Below are 15,046 nucleotides of genomic sequence, written 5' to 3' on the forward strand. Positions count from 1 at the left end.
TCCTGGCACCTGCCACAAGATTTATTCATTAGTATTAACTGCCATTGGGTTGAGTAGGTGAATAATGAAAAGCAGTTGGCTGTGCTTTTCATTAGCAGCACAATTGTGTTGCTAGTCATCTGACTCATCTGACTCACCAGTCCGTTCAAAAAGACCCGTCACCAGAACAGTGAATTTAAATTTTTATGCATCCTTTTTTTGCCTTTGTCAGTCAAATCTGTCAGTCAACAAGCAGAGACAATGGCAATAGGGAGTATAGGCTTATCACTCCAAACTGTTCCATGGGTGGAAGAGCCTCGTATAAGTCATAGAAAGTGAAATTTTGTCAAATGTGCCACAGCATCATTGCATATATTATTCTATATGCAACTGTATTCGAAGCAGGTGATTAATTTTACCCATAAGCAGCTTTCGTGATGGTATGTTATCATCCATCAGGTGAACTGAAGGTCAGCCAGCAGATACTCTCCAACAATCACCATCCAAGGAGCTTATGCCTTTTATCCTTGGTAGGTCAGATCCTGTCTCGTATTATAATCCACAACTTTCCCCACAACGATCTCCCCAATTCCTAACAAAGTATTGTACACAAAATAAGCACTCAAAAATTTTTTTTATTTACTTTTACAGAGAGGGGAAGGGAGGAAGAAAGAGAGGGAGAGAAACATCCATGTGTGGTTGCCTCTCGCACCTGCTACTGGGGACCTGACCCACAACCCAGGCGTGTGCCCTGACTGGGAATCAAACCAGCAATCCTTTGGTTCACATGCCGGCACTCAATCCACTGAGCCACACCAGCCAGGGCAGCACTCAAATATTTAAATGTGACACTTGTGTGGCAAATTTAAACAGCAGAGCAGACAGAGAGCAAGTCAGAGAAATGTGTTCCAGCGGGCCAGAAAGAAAGCAAGCGTTCACAGTGTGAACTACGTACAGGGCAGCTAACAAGGAAAAGGGACTCCTATCAATCCCAGTGAACTTGGAAGAGGACCCAAGCCCGAGATGAGTACCCCTGGCCAACGCATTCATTTCAGCCAGAGATCTGGAGCAGAAAATCTAGCCACACTGTGCCCAGGCTTATAAAAACTGTATGGAAAAACATTTGTATTATTTTTAAGACACTATTTGTGGTCACTCTGGAGACAATAGGAAAGTAAACACTTATGCCATTCACGAATTTTAGGGGCTCAGATGATGCAAAGGAAACCATAAAAAAATAGCAAAGCAGCCCTGGCTGATGTGGCTTAGTGGATTGAGCACTGCCCTGCAAACAACCAAAGGGTCTCTGGTTCGATTCCCAATCAAGGCACACCCCTGGGTTGTGGGCCAGGTCCCCAGTGTGGGGCACATGTGTGAGGCAACCACATACTGATGTTTCCCTCTCATTCTCCCTCCCCTTACCCTCTCTATAAATAAATAGATAGATAGATAGATAGATAAGTCGTTAAAAAAATAGAGCAGAGAAGAATAGAAATCCATGGTGTCCCGCAGTATAGCTGTACAGAACACCCTTACAGTTGGCCATACTGGGGTCATTTCCATGATCTACCCCATGTGTCTGTCCATCAAGCAGTGACTGGTGTTTTGGGAGAGAATGGCTGTCTCTACTGACCTCAAGCATAAGAAGCTAATCTTAACAGTAATACTCAAAACATTATACCGTTGCTCTTATTACAGACTTCTCCTCCCCTCATGAGTCTAAGCACTTTTTAAGCCTATTTATACTGTCAGAAGTAATGAATTCTGTAATCTGGACACCAATTTGTATGATTTTTCTCTACACTTTAAGGGCTATCCTTCTGTTTTTACAAACCATGACTGAGCCATCTATTCTGTTCACATAAGGTCCTACTATACCCAATTATTGTGGTTATACATAGCTTTGGACTTTTACCAATTCCGACGTCTTACCAATTCCTGAACCGTAATAATCAGAAGTCTTGCAATAATTCTCCCACAATGACCCTAATGGGCTATACATCATAGCCAACTGTTGCATAATTTTACCCTCTAGTTTCTATAAACTCTTGGATGGCTGCCACCCCAGTCCTGACGGTGTATCTATCTATATGCAGTTATATCATCGAGGACCATTACAGCACACTAAATCATGTTAGCAGAATGACTGTAGTTAAAAATAGATTATCTTCAAGATCACTGTAAGATAATCAATAAGGCGGTTTGAGAAAAAACATAAAACATACCAAACTAAATACAAACTAAACGTAATGGTGAAATCTGATGCTCCCACTTGAGGATCTAAACCTTATGCATGAAGGTGGTAATTCTTCAATGGAGAATTACCACCATTCTCCCAAAAGGTCAAAACCTAACACATACATTGTTTCCTCTGCCAACTCAAAACAACATCTAAGAGAATACATTTCTTTTTTTATATGATGTGTTAAAGATCTTGTTTATTTACTTTTTTAGAGAGAGAAGGGAGAAAGAGAGGGAGAGAAACATCAATGAGGGAGAGATATATTAATCAGTTGCCTCTTGCGTGCCCCCATTTGGGAACCTGGCCTGCAACCCAGGTGCGCCCCCTGACCAGGAATTGAACTGGCAACCCTTCGGCTTGCAGGCTGGTGCTCAATTGACAGCCATACCAGCCAGGGCAAGAGAATATATTTCTCAAATCCAGACAATTCTATCCATTCTCAGGTTAATACCTTTTATGCAAACCTTTATTCAATTCAGTATCATATATGGAACTGTAGAGAAAAGAAACTAATAGAATCTTCGCCCTATAGGGGATTACAATCTATGTGGAAAGACAAAACACATACATCTTAAATGTATTAAATGCCCACATAGTGGTAAAGAATTTCAGAGACGTACATGAACTCAAAAAAGAAATTTAAGCTGGGCCTTAAAGGATGAGTAGGATTTTAATAGACAAAGGACGGCACTGTAGACAAGGGGGAAAGCATAAATAAAGGTAATGAGAGGGAAATGAGTAAGAATTTCCTGTATATCCACTCCTCCTAAGATAGCATCTACTTCCTGCCTTTCCTCTTAAAACTCCCCCACCCCACCCTCACCATCTATTAAATATATACACACATGGACATGAAGTAAAATCAGGTTGATTTAAACCTACAGTTCTTAACTGCCTCTTAAATTAAACTCAAACTCCTCAGCCTCTCTCTACTCTTTCTGAATCTTCCAGTTGATTCTCCTCTACTACACTCACCACTTCAGCCAAGGAAGTCGACTCGCTATTTGCCTTCCTACAGGATGCTTAGGTTATAAGCGCCCACTCAAGCAAAATCCTCTGATTAATACTCTCCAACAATAATCATCCAAGGAACCTACACCTCTTACCCTTTATGGGTCAGATCTTGTCTCATATCATAATCCACAACTTCTTTCCCCCAACACATCTCCCCAATTCCTAATGAAGCATTGTACACACAATAAACATTCAAATATTTAAATGTGACACATGTGGAAGTGTAAACAGCAGGGCAGAGAGGAATAGAAATATATGATTTCCTTCAGCGCAGCTAGCACAGGAATAATTAACATAATAATAACACGTGATGTCAGGATGCGGGTAACTCTCAGTGCCGTGCATACACAATCAAATCAGAAGCAATGGTTCAACAACCTATAGACTCAGAAACGGGGCTCCTTAGAGAAACTCGGGACGACAGAGAGCCATTTTACAAAGGGCAATGTTACATGTAACTCATAAAAGGGATTGCCAGGTATGGGCAGCACTAGTCAGCCATTGTGTGAAACATTACCAGCTACAATAGCACCTTCAAATACAATGGACTAAAATTTTTACTAAAATTTTAGTGAAATTATTTATTAAATCATCCATCATTACAAGAGACAATTCAGAATGCAAAAATATGAAACAGGTGTTTTAAAAGTAATTTCTATATTAAAGTCACAGAATATAAATTAGTATACCATTAGCTTAAAAAGATAAACGCCACTGAAAAACAGGTTACCAAGAACACTACACTTTAGCCCTGGCTGGTGTGGCTCAGTGGAATCAGTGTTGGCCTGAGAACCAAAGGGTCCTGGTTTGATTCCCAGTCAGGGCACCAGGGCACATGCCTGGGGCTGTGGGCCAGGTCTCCAGTAGGGGGCGCACGGCAACCACACATTGATGTTTCTCTCCCACTCTCCCTTGCTTCCCGTCCCTCTAAAAATAAATAAAACATTTTTTAAAAAAGAACAGTACCACCCTGGCTGCTGTAGCTCAATGAATTGAGTTTGGGCTGTGAACCAAATGGGTCACAGTTCGATCCCCAGTCAGGGCATATGCCTGGGTTGCGGCCATGTCCCCAGTGGGGGCCATGTGAGAGGCAACCACACATTGATGTTTCTCTCCCTTTCTTTCTCCTTCCCTTCCCCTCTCTCTAAAAATGAAGAACTAAAATAAAAAAATAAAGAACAGTACCTTTTTAAAAGAACACTTTCTCACTACTGCGAGACCAAAATACCCTGAGTGTCTTTAACTATTTTTCATAGAATACAAAGTACATGTATAGCCCTGGCTGGTGTAGTTCAGTGGATTGAGCGCAGGCCTGCCAACCAAAGCGTTGCCAATTCTATTCCCACTCAGGGCACATGCCTGGGTTGCAGGCCAGGTCCCCAGAACGGAGTGCAACTACACACTGATGTTTCTCTCCCTCCCTTTCTCCTCTCTCTAAAAATAAATAAATAAATGATTTTTTTAAAAAACTACATGTATAATTCAGGCCAACAATACACTGTCAGCAAGAGCACAACTTAGGAATAGACTCAAGATTTTGCTGGCACCAAACCGACATTGGCATTTGATAGTAAATTGAGTTAAGACTAGATATCCTGAAATACATGGAAACATGCTCACTATGGTATATTCAGGGGAAATCAAGGCAGTTTGCACAATGCCTTTTTCATTCTTACTGGTAAAGACAGAGAAATAAAGCAGCACTTTCCACTAGTAGAAACAGAACCAGATGGGGATGCAGAGCTATGCGATGCCTTCGAGGGGCGATGCCAATGATTTATTTTAGTGCTATCTTCTTTGGAAGGACAGAATGATAAGCTTCCTCTTAACAGGTTAGGTATTGGAAATCGTATTTCAGTCTCCCACTGCAGTTTTCCCTCCTCATCACACTCCTCTGGTATGGCAGACTGTGAGTGGCAACAACCGCCCTGCTCTACACAGAGGTTACTGGGAACCTAAGCCAAGGGGATCAGAGTTCAAGATGTGTGGAGCCACAGCTATGTAAGAGGGCACGAGTGAGCTTCCACTCAATCAGTAAGTAGAGGGTGAAACCAACCCTAATTAACCAAGGGCAAGAATTTAACTGTGACAACTAAGTGCACAAGTGAGCCCCGAGCCTTGGCGAGAACAGGGTCCGAGCCCCAGGGGCTGTGCACACAACAGGATTCTCTAAAACTTTCTGTTGGTAACTAGCGGCATAGTACTATAATATAAATTACAAAATGCACTCAAATGTACATATACAGGGGCCAGCACAAATAATGCCCCTCTTTTATTGTAAAATGTTATTACAAAATCATAAGCATGTAATTTTGTAACATGACAATATCACACTCAAGTACACCAAATGACATTTTAGGTGAAATGTTCCAATTAACACTATAAATTATTACACCCACACTGAAGCAGGTCTTACTTCTGCCGGACCCTGGATATCTCTGAGCAATATGTAAGAAATTGGTTTCATGGCTACCTCCAAGAAGAAGGATAGCTGAGAGACTTTTCACTATACCCATACAAAAAGCAATGAATAAAAAATTTTTTGCCCTGGCCAGTGTGGCCCAGTTGGTTGGAGTGTGTTCCTGTAAATTGAAAGGCTGCAGACTCATTTCCCAGTCAGGGTACACGCCTAGGTTGCAGGAGTGGTCCCTGTCAGGGCATGTGCTAGAGGCAGCTGATCCATGTTTTTCTCTCACATTGATGTTTCTCTCCCGCTGTCTCTAAGATCAATCAGCATGTCCCCAGGTGAGGATAAAATTTTTTTTCATTTACATTCTCAACACTAACTGAAAAGTCCTGGCTGGTGTAGCTCAGTAGATTGAGTTACAAAAGGGTCGTTGGTTTGATTCCTGGTCAGGGCACATGCATGGGTTGTGGGTCAGGTCCCCGGTAGCAGGTGCATGAGAGGCAACCACACATTGATGTTTCTCTCCCTCTCTTTCTCCCTCCCTTTCCTGCTCTCTAAAATTCAATAAAATCTTTTTTTAAAAAATTTAATTAACTGAAAAAAAAAATTATTAATAGATTTCATGAGAAAAAGTGATCTCAGATTTTTGCACAAATTACTGAGTCAAGCTTCAGCTTTTAACCTTTAAAATAGGAAATAGGGATTAAGGGAGAGCAGGAAATGATCAATGGTTTTCAAACTGTGCTCCGGGGCTGGCTTGAGAGGTACATGCCCTCTGGGAATGTTGTCCCCATTTTATCTTTTATTTCTTCTCTCTTGGATGTTTGCTTTCCAGCTATTGAGTCTCAGGTTTTAATATTACTAGCTGTGTTATCCCCCCTAAATTACATAACCCCTGAGTCTGTTTTTTTTTAATTGGTAAAACTGAAAATAATACCACCTATTTTGAATGCTTATTTGTGAGCATTAAGACCAACATCTGAAGCAACTGCCCCAGTGTCTCGAGCAGAAGTAGACTTTCAATAAATGGGAGCCGCAACAGCTCATTATAAAGCACTTCCAGAATTGCTACAAGACTAAATGTTGACAACAGAGCTTGGGAATGTATTCTCAAGTTTTTTGGATTCCTTCCCTCCCTCTCTTTATCTGTTATCTTTTTAGTTCCAATCTACCTTATCCCTAACCACATCAAAAGGTATGAGGGAAAGTTTTACTCTTGTGTATCTTTCAGAGACTGACACAAAGTAAGTGACCTTAATGCCTGCCAGCTCTGCCCCTGTTCTCCAGAAAACATATGCAATTTTGACCAAAAAACAAGTTAAGAACTATTCAAAAAGCTTGATGTGGATACTGTAACCTCAACCCTACCACTTCTAATTATGTTGAAAGAAAACGGAATTTTGAGGAATTGTGCAGCCTACTTTTCTTGTCACTGACCCATATATTCTTATCTTGTTTTAACTGTTTTATATTACAGGGTCAGGCCCTTGTTCCTTGAAAACCAAATACCTGTTGCAAACACCTATCAGTGTTTATCCAAATTTAATCAAAACAGCCCCCAAAAGAACATCATATGTTCTATACTTTCACAGGCATTATAAACACATAGACACAATTTCTTGCAATAGGATAATTTTTGTTTTCAAATATAACTTGCTAGATCAAACACATTTTTTAAAACATGATACAGATTTGATCAAAGCAATTTCACCATTTTAAGTAGATAAACATTTGTAAACTCTTAACTTTATTCCATGTCTGAAGTATCAAACTATGTTTCTTTATGGGCTTTTGTGAAAAGCAAATAATAACTACTAAAATTGTACTCACAGGATTGTACTGAAGAGCGGAGACGTAAGCTTGTACTGCCCCTTCCATGTCACCTGCTGCGACCAATGCGGCTGCCAAGTTGATATAACCATCGATGAAATCTGGCTTGAGACGCAATGCATGCCGGTAATGCTCAATTGCTTCTTGCAACTGTCCTCTTTCCTTGTACACATTCCCCAAATTCGAATAGGCTTCTGCCAGAAGGGGGTTCTGTTTAATTGCCAGAGTGCTAAAGTGAGCAGATCTGGAAAAGGCGAAAAGTGTTGATGCAGGTGTACGCACGACCCTGTGCTATTGCTAATTATGTAACAATAACATCATCTTTTAGCTCTGGCTGGTGTGGCTCAGTGGATTGAGTGTTGGCCTGCGAACCAAAGGGTCGCCAGTTCAATTCCCAGGCAGGGCACATGCCTGGGTTGCGGGCCAGGTCCCCAGTAGGGGGTACACGAGAGGCAACCACACAAGGATGTTTCTCTCCCTCTCTTTCTCCCTCCCTTCCCCTCTGAAAAATAAATTAATAAAAATCTTTATTAAAAATTATCTTTTAACTAGTGCACAGGGAAAATTTTGGAAATGAGGTTTTTCAAAAGTGGAGGTAGTGCAGATTTCAAAATGGAATGCTCCTCTTCCTTCTGAGATAAAATTCTCACTAGTCTTATTACTAAACTGCCGCATTATAAACTATGATCATTAAGATCAAGAAGGAAAACACTATGGGTATGAGTCTCACTTTTCCATTTGCTGGTAAGACTTAATGACTCACATCTTTAAAATGCCTCAATAAGCCAGAATGACAACTTATTAAAAGGATAAGAACACAGATTCTGCCCCTTTTGATTAATTCAACTGATTAGGTAAAAGTAGCATAATGTAATGACAGTCTTTGCAACTAGAGTCACATATGCACCTCCTAGCACAGCACATACACCATTATTTCTGAGTATTCTGTCCCTCAAGATGACACGTCTTACAAAGGTGAGACTGGATGCTCACATGTTGTTTATACTGAGAATACTTATTACCTGAACAGAATTTAAGTAAGCGGCAGACTCAGGTGGAAAAATCTAAAAAAGGTCCCCGGTCATACTGATGACATCACCACCACCACCACAAAAGGAGGGAGAAAAACGGGCAGCTGGGCACGTCACAAGTGGACAAGACAGCAGATGTGCGTTGGTGGCTCGGGTGAAACCCAACGGAAACATTTCAAGTTCAAATATTTAAGTATCATTTTCAAGCTCAGCATCCAGAGGCAGCAATCACCAGAAGGTACCCCCACATCTCCTACCTGTCCAGCCTTCGACACTGGAAGTGTATAGACGAAAGTAATAAAAGCACACCAGTATTGTCTGGCTCTTGTCTCCAGAGCTGCATGCAGTGTCTTTCAGCTGCCTCAAAATCTCCTGCCTGATACTCTCGATGTGCCAACTCAGCTAACCCTTGGAAGGAAAGCATACGTTTCGTTGGTTCTGGAGAGTCATCAAAACATTTGAGGGAAGGAGGGGGGAAAACAAAAAGTTAGAAATGCAAACAAAAAAATGTAAAAACATGGCATATTAAACTTAAAGATGAAAACGCTTGAAACTATGTAAAGCACTAGAGTGTTCTGCACATTATTTATAACCCCCAGTTAACATCAGGTGCAGAATTGGCATTTTTAGAATTGATCCATTAACTTTCTTTCCCAGACTAGAGAGAAATACTTGCTTTAAAATAAGATTACATTTTACGACCATACTTTGTATTTACATTATAAATGAAAGGTAACATCTAAAAACTCATTAAACATTACTCCTTATAGTTGACATAAAGAAACAAAATATAAAACGTGATTTGCAAGATCACAGATATTTACCAATGTCAGGATAAACTACTTAGAAACTTAATACTTTGTCCCACGTTTTAGGTTGGTTTTGGGGGGAGGAGCGGGTGAGGGGGAGTGGTGGACTGGTAACAATCTATCTCTTAGCCTGGGTGAGAACACAAGGCGTGTTTTTAACTGAAAATTATGTTAACACTTTTGTATACTTCACAGATTATTTTGTTTAAATTAAGGGCAACATTGGGAACAAGGCACTATTTTTAAAGCAGCTGATAAACAAAATGAATTCATCTGTCAAGAGCCAAAATATTTAAAGGGGTCATCAAACATTTCAAATACTCAGGATTATATTGCTTCTCTACCATCTCAAATTTACAATGAAAGCATATTAGCTAAATCCCACCCACGCTGGTTTAACACCAGCATTTTGCAAAGAGCTCTGGAACTGACTAAAGCATTTAAGACCCTGCAAACAACCCACAACTGCAATGGTTTTTTAAAAGAATGTGAAAACACTAAAATATAAAATCATTTGATACAGTACAACAGAATGAATAATAAATGAAAGCACTTTGCTGTGTCTAAGTTAGTTAACTCAGATACATAAAGATAAGGGGGGGCGGGGGAAGAGCAGGTTAACAGAACAACACAGCCAAGTGTGAAGTGTAATAGTTTAAACAATGATACATTACTGGAATTTCACTACACGGTTGCAATGGCAAACCATGTACAAATTACTTAAAATTCTACCAAGGTCACAGTGACCAGGTCATATTTGAGGCAGGCTCCCCAATCATTAGAGCTGGCAAGTGATCTGTATATTCAGGAAAGCAAAGTCAAATTTCCTGAACAGAATACATAGCTGACCACTAGTACACAAACAAAAAGGCTTGCATCTAAATCTGGGGGAAGTAATCTAATAGAAACTAGAAAAATTATGTTTTAGGCAAGTGTCTAGAACTTCTTAGCTCCTTATTTTAACACGCTGCTTTATCAACTTTTCAAAGGCACTTATGTTTCAACACTTGAAATGACAACTCTCTCGAATCGAATAGCTCACATTAAAAAGGGCAAGCTAGTACAAACCTTAAATTCCCAAAAAATCCCTGGGAGGGAGGGAGGGGAACACTAATTAATAATTAATAGGATTAATTATTAATCCTATCACCTACAATCATGGAGAAAATAAGAGTCACCTATTACTTCGCAATGTCCAAAAACAATAAATAAAACCCGGGATAGATTTCAACTGAGAATCAACAACAACAAAAAAATCTCATGGGAAACCTTAGAAGTGTAGCCCAAACTGCCCCCCTCCCCGCCCCAAATAGCCTCAATAGGGAAAGGCAGCTGAAGGACACTCCTATAATTTGATTGTTTTCTTATTTTTAGTACCAAATGCTCTGGACTGAATTGTCTAAACGGGCAACCGCCTTGCACTTGTGCAGCCAACACTCCAGTTGCTTTACAAACTCTTCAAGCAAGGATGAAAACTTAAAAAAAAAATACACGTCCTATGAATAAAGAGATACTGAGCTCAAGAATGGGGATGGAAGACCCAGAGGCGGCGGCGGATGAATACAAGGAGAAAGTAGCACAAAGCAATAATCCGGACCCGCAGGGTGGCCAACCCACCCGCACCCACACCCGCACCCGGGTGATTTCTCTCAAAAGGTAGGAAGTGGACCGCTGGACTGGCGACCTCGAAAAGGAAAGGGTGTGGTTCTCCGCGGGAGGGGAGGGAGGGCCGGGTGGGAAATCCAGGCTGGGTGGAATTGGGCGCTGGCAAAAGGAACCCCTGGAAATTTCCAATCTATATTGGGGCTGCTCAGCCGAAGGAACACACTAGCAAAGCGCTGCCCGGCGGGGTGCTGCTGGATGACCCGTCGTCTGGAGGCGAATTGTAGCACACCGAGGAGTTTTAGTTCATCCTTTAGTGATGCAAAGTGAGGATATGATTACATCGGAATGGCACCCCCGCCCTAGATTGACAGAGGACCAAATCGGGCTAAGGAGAAAAGGCTGGAGTGGGTGATGAAGAAAAGGGATGAAAGAGGGGAAGAGGAGGGGGCGGTGATCTGAATTAGGGGAGAAAACGGTAGCGGAGGAGAGTGAAAGGACAGGGATTCCAACGCAGTCCATTCTGAGGCATTCTAAGCGTGCGCAGGTGACAGAAGCGTCCCGAGCGAGTGGGAAACTAGTGCATTTGTGAGACTCAAACAAAGCAAGAAAGGAAGCAAAAAGCAAATAAGAGGAAATGTTTGCAGAACAGACAACTGTGCAAAACCCGATCAGATGCGTCTAGACGACGGAAAGCTCAGCGATGCCACTGATGTCATGGGGATGGCTGGAGGGAAGGTAAGGGGTGATGCAAGGCAGAGGACGGCGCCAGACCCCAAATGGGCGTCTGCCAAGGTAAAAGGGGCACCGATACCTGTGCTGTCGGCCACGTTGCCCACGGAAGACGCCATCTGGATCTTCTTAAGGGAGAGCAAGAAGGGAGTGATTGAGTCCCGCTGTGCCGCCGCTACTTGCAAGAACGTTTCTAGAGGTAGCAACGAGAGGGCAGCAGCCGTACCAGTATTCTGGCAGGCTTGAGCGGCGGCAGCACTTATAGGGTTCGAACCTTAGGAATTCTAGTTGCCCATCTACCTCTCACGGTCTTGAAATGGCGGCGACGGCTCCTCCGCCGAAACAACACGGGCCGGAACTACTTTCTCTTACAATCAAGTACCATCGCGGAAGGACCGCGGCAACCAAGGCCACCTACAAAATGACTGTGAACTCTTGGGTAACCTTCCGCGCAGGACCCATTGCGACAAACAGGATTGTGTCCAGGGAGCAATGGAGTAATCCTGTCAACCCGGCTTTGGGGTTAGGGCACTGTCTCGGGTAGGAGTGCCCAAGTTTTTCTGTTTTTTGTTTGTTTGCTTGCTTTTTAAGAGGCGTAAGGTTGAAAAGAAATCGACACACGTGACCAACACATTTTTGCCCAAGTGGTGTAGTCTATTACCTAACCAAGAACGTAGATGTTAACATAAATGCCAAAGGCATCTACAAAAGTTTAATCAACTTTATTCTTACAAAACCGGATAATAACAAAGCCGACTGGGTCAATTCTGAGCAAGTAAATTTAAAATGGTTATATTTCAGAGACTGAGCTGTTTGCAACGATGTGGGAGAAGGTTCCAATTTGAACACGTCTTCTGTCTTCAGCCATTGATTTAAGCACTTTGATGAAAAAGAGTGGCCCTTTCACAAAGCCAAATGTACCGAAACGTCTCAGATCTTGACTCTTCAGCCAGAAACCTCAAAATCGTTTTTGCTATTCAGATACTTGTCACAGTATTAGGGCAAACGCTTCCTAATTCATAGACATGCTGAGAATTTGCACTCCAAAGGCAGCCATAAAAATGTTAAAGGTACTTAATATTCGTCAAAATCCATGACTTTTGTTCTGAGTTACGACTTCATTTTCATCTAAATGATTTGCAAACCCTCACAATCGGTGATTTCACTTCGCGCAAGGCAGTGCAACAATGATAAATGAATTCACTTGCCGGTCTGCCTAAACCACGCCTCTACATTCAATCGCAATTGCCTGCACTTCCTTGAACAAATTAGTTGTTACGATCCTCCTGCAATTTCAAGTCCTCTCTGTGTAGGCATTTTATTTATACCTCATCTCTTGTTCCAGAATGGTTTAAGGTAGCTTGCCACATCATCAAGAAGTTCTTATAAAGGACTTTTTATTTCAAAAAACCCTTCATCTAGGAAAACAGGTCAGTGACTATTCAAAACGTTTTTATACTACTTAGGCATGTGACCACATTATAAAAAAACCTGTCTTTAAGTTCTGCTTTGAGATAGTGCATAAACTGTTAATCATGCATATGAGCACAGAGAAAAATGCTAATATTGATGTTTTCCCCATCACATGCACTAACTCTCCTGTAAATTAGGTACTAACCTCTTCTCTTCATTTTCTTTAACTGGTAAAGTATTTCCCACTCCCCTCTCGTAAGTGCCCCATGTGTGGTGAATAAACTCAGCTTTTCTTTTAGAATAGACTTCTCAGATTCCACTGGCAGATGTTTAGGCCATACTGATTAGCCCAGCTAGCTAATTAAGTTAAAAATCTTGTTGTTAAATACCAGGTCCTGTTTCCAGTCAGGCAGACTATTTGGGTTCTCCATGCTTGCGGTCCTTACCCTGAGAGAAAAGTCAAAGGATGTTATGACACGTATTGCTGCCGCGCAAGCTGGGTGCTAGGGCTCACAGTGGGTTAATAACGAAGAGCCCCCATTGGAGTCTCAAGAACCACCTCCAGGTCCCATCCAGGAAGAGAACCTGGATCATTTAGTTAGGAGTTACTTTAGCCAATCAAGTAACATTTGCATGTATATGTGCAAGGCACTGCGGGGGGACAGAAAAATCAAAGAGATCTTTGCCCTCTAGGAAGTTGAAGCCCGATTAGGTACAAAAAGCCACTAGAAGAAAAAACAGACGAATATCATTTAGGTGGTGAAATACGTTAATGCCTATAAATATCTGGGGGCGAGAGGAAGAGTCACGTCAGTCTGGAGGAGGGTGACGAAGAAGGCCTGACCTGAGAATTAAAGGAGACGCTTTTGTGTGTCGCGTTTGACGCCGATTGTTTATTCCCCCTCCGTTTTACGTGCGTCAAGTCTAAATTCAGAATCATCTGAAATCGTATCAGCCGGTTCTTCAATCCCAGTTCCAAAGTTTGCTACAGTAATCACACCAGTAGTGTATTCATTTTCTGTTACTGTGTAACAAATTACCGCACTTGGGGAGGCTTTAAACAGCTCCCATTCGGCAGAGTCGCGCAGCAGTCGCGCCCCCGCTAGGCAAATGAGCGAGCGAGCGTGGACAAGCTCTGGCCGCTGTGGCCGCCACCGCTGCTGTTGCCGTTGCCCCCGGCGCCGCCGCCGGCAGTGGCACCGGCGGAACATGGCTGCGAAGGTTAAATGAAACTGGAAAATACGTGCTCGTACCACCGCAGTCTCTCCGGATGTTTGGGGCTAATATTCCACAGAGACGTGTGCCCCCGGATTAGGTGACTAGGCTTAACGAGGAAAATGAGTCCTCAAACCTCCCAGAGATCTTTTGAGCCTGAATGAAAGTAAAGAACAAACGGATTTCATGGTAGTGCAACAATCATCATTAGCCACTGAATTTGGGCAGATCTCGATTCCTTATTTGGTAGCTGTTATGGTAAAGATATGGCCAGCTGTGACATCCACAGTAAAGATGAAAAAGGTGGAAAATAAGATCAAAGAGTGACAGCCTAACGGGTGTATTTAAAAGGCGGCTTTCTGCAGAACAAAAGCAGAAAGGCAAGCGGAGCTGCACCCTCTGGGAGCTCTGCCAGATGAGAATAGCTTTCCTCTCTGGGCACCAATACGCTTTCAAGATGTGAAAGCTCAAAGCTCAATAAGGCCATCACTAGCGTCCTACCCCTTGGCCTCTTGACCTACAAACTCTTGAGGAGGCGACTATCAATGCAGGAGGTGAGAGCCAAAGCCTTGCCCAATGCTTCCAAACCAAGTCCAACACAGAACGATGTTCGAAAACATCTTCACCGCCTTCACCTGAAACAGAGTGCCAGGAACCAAGTAGAGGACCTCAAGACCTCAGAATGGACACTCGCATCTCAATGAACAGGTGCCGGAGTTCTCGGACTTCGCCTCAAAACTGTGTCTGGCATTCTGGACAGGCAGAGGAGGCT

General features: G+C 42.3%; 1 protein-coding gene across 4 annotated transcripts in view; it reads right to left on the minus strand.

Annotated features, from left to right (window-relative positions):
- Positions 1–12,008, minus strand: part of OGT (O-linked N-acetylglucosamine (GlcNAc) transferase) — a 54,113-nt gene extending 42,105 nt beyond the window's left edge. The window contains exons 1-3 of one of the 4 annotated variants that reach the window (XR_005068176.1): positions 11,729–12,007; positions 8,761–8,941; positions 7,473–7,716 (exon numbers count right to left, since the gene is read on the minus strand). Coding sequence is in view for 2 of the 4 variants with exons in the window: in XM_037057815.1 (XP_036913710.1) it covers positions 7,473–7,716; positions 8,761–8,941; positions 11,729–11,765 (462 nt within the window). In the remaining 2 variants the exon portion in view is untranslated. Of the gene's footprint in view, positions 1–7,472; positions 7,717–8,760; positions 8,942–11,728 lie in introns of all 4 variants that reach the window. The other 3 variants (XR_005068178.1, XM_037057824.1, XM_037057815.1) reach the window with 3 other exon arrangements.
- Positions 12,009–15,046: the final 3,038 nt, after the last annotated feature.

Source organism: Sturnira hondurensis, unplaced genomic scaffold, assembly GCF_014824575.4.
Source record: "Sturnira hondurensis isolate 20B ecotype Veracruz unplaced genomic scaffold, ASM1482457v3 Scaffold0000982, whole genome shotgun sequence".
NCBI lineage: Eukaryota > Metazoa > Chordata > Mammalia > Chiroptera > Phyllostomidae > Sturnira > Sturnira hondurensis.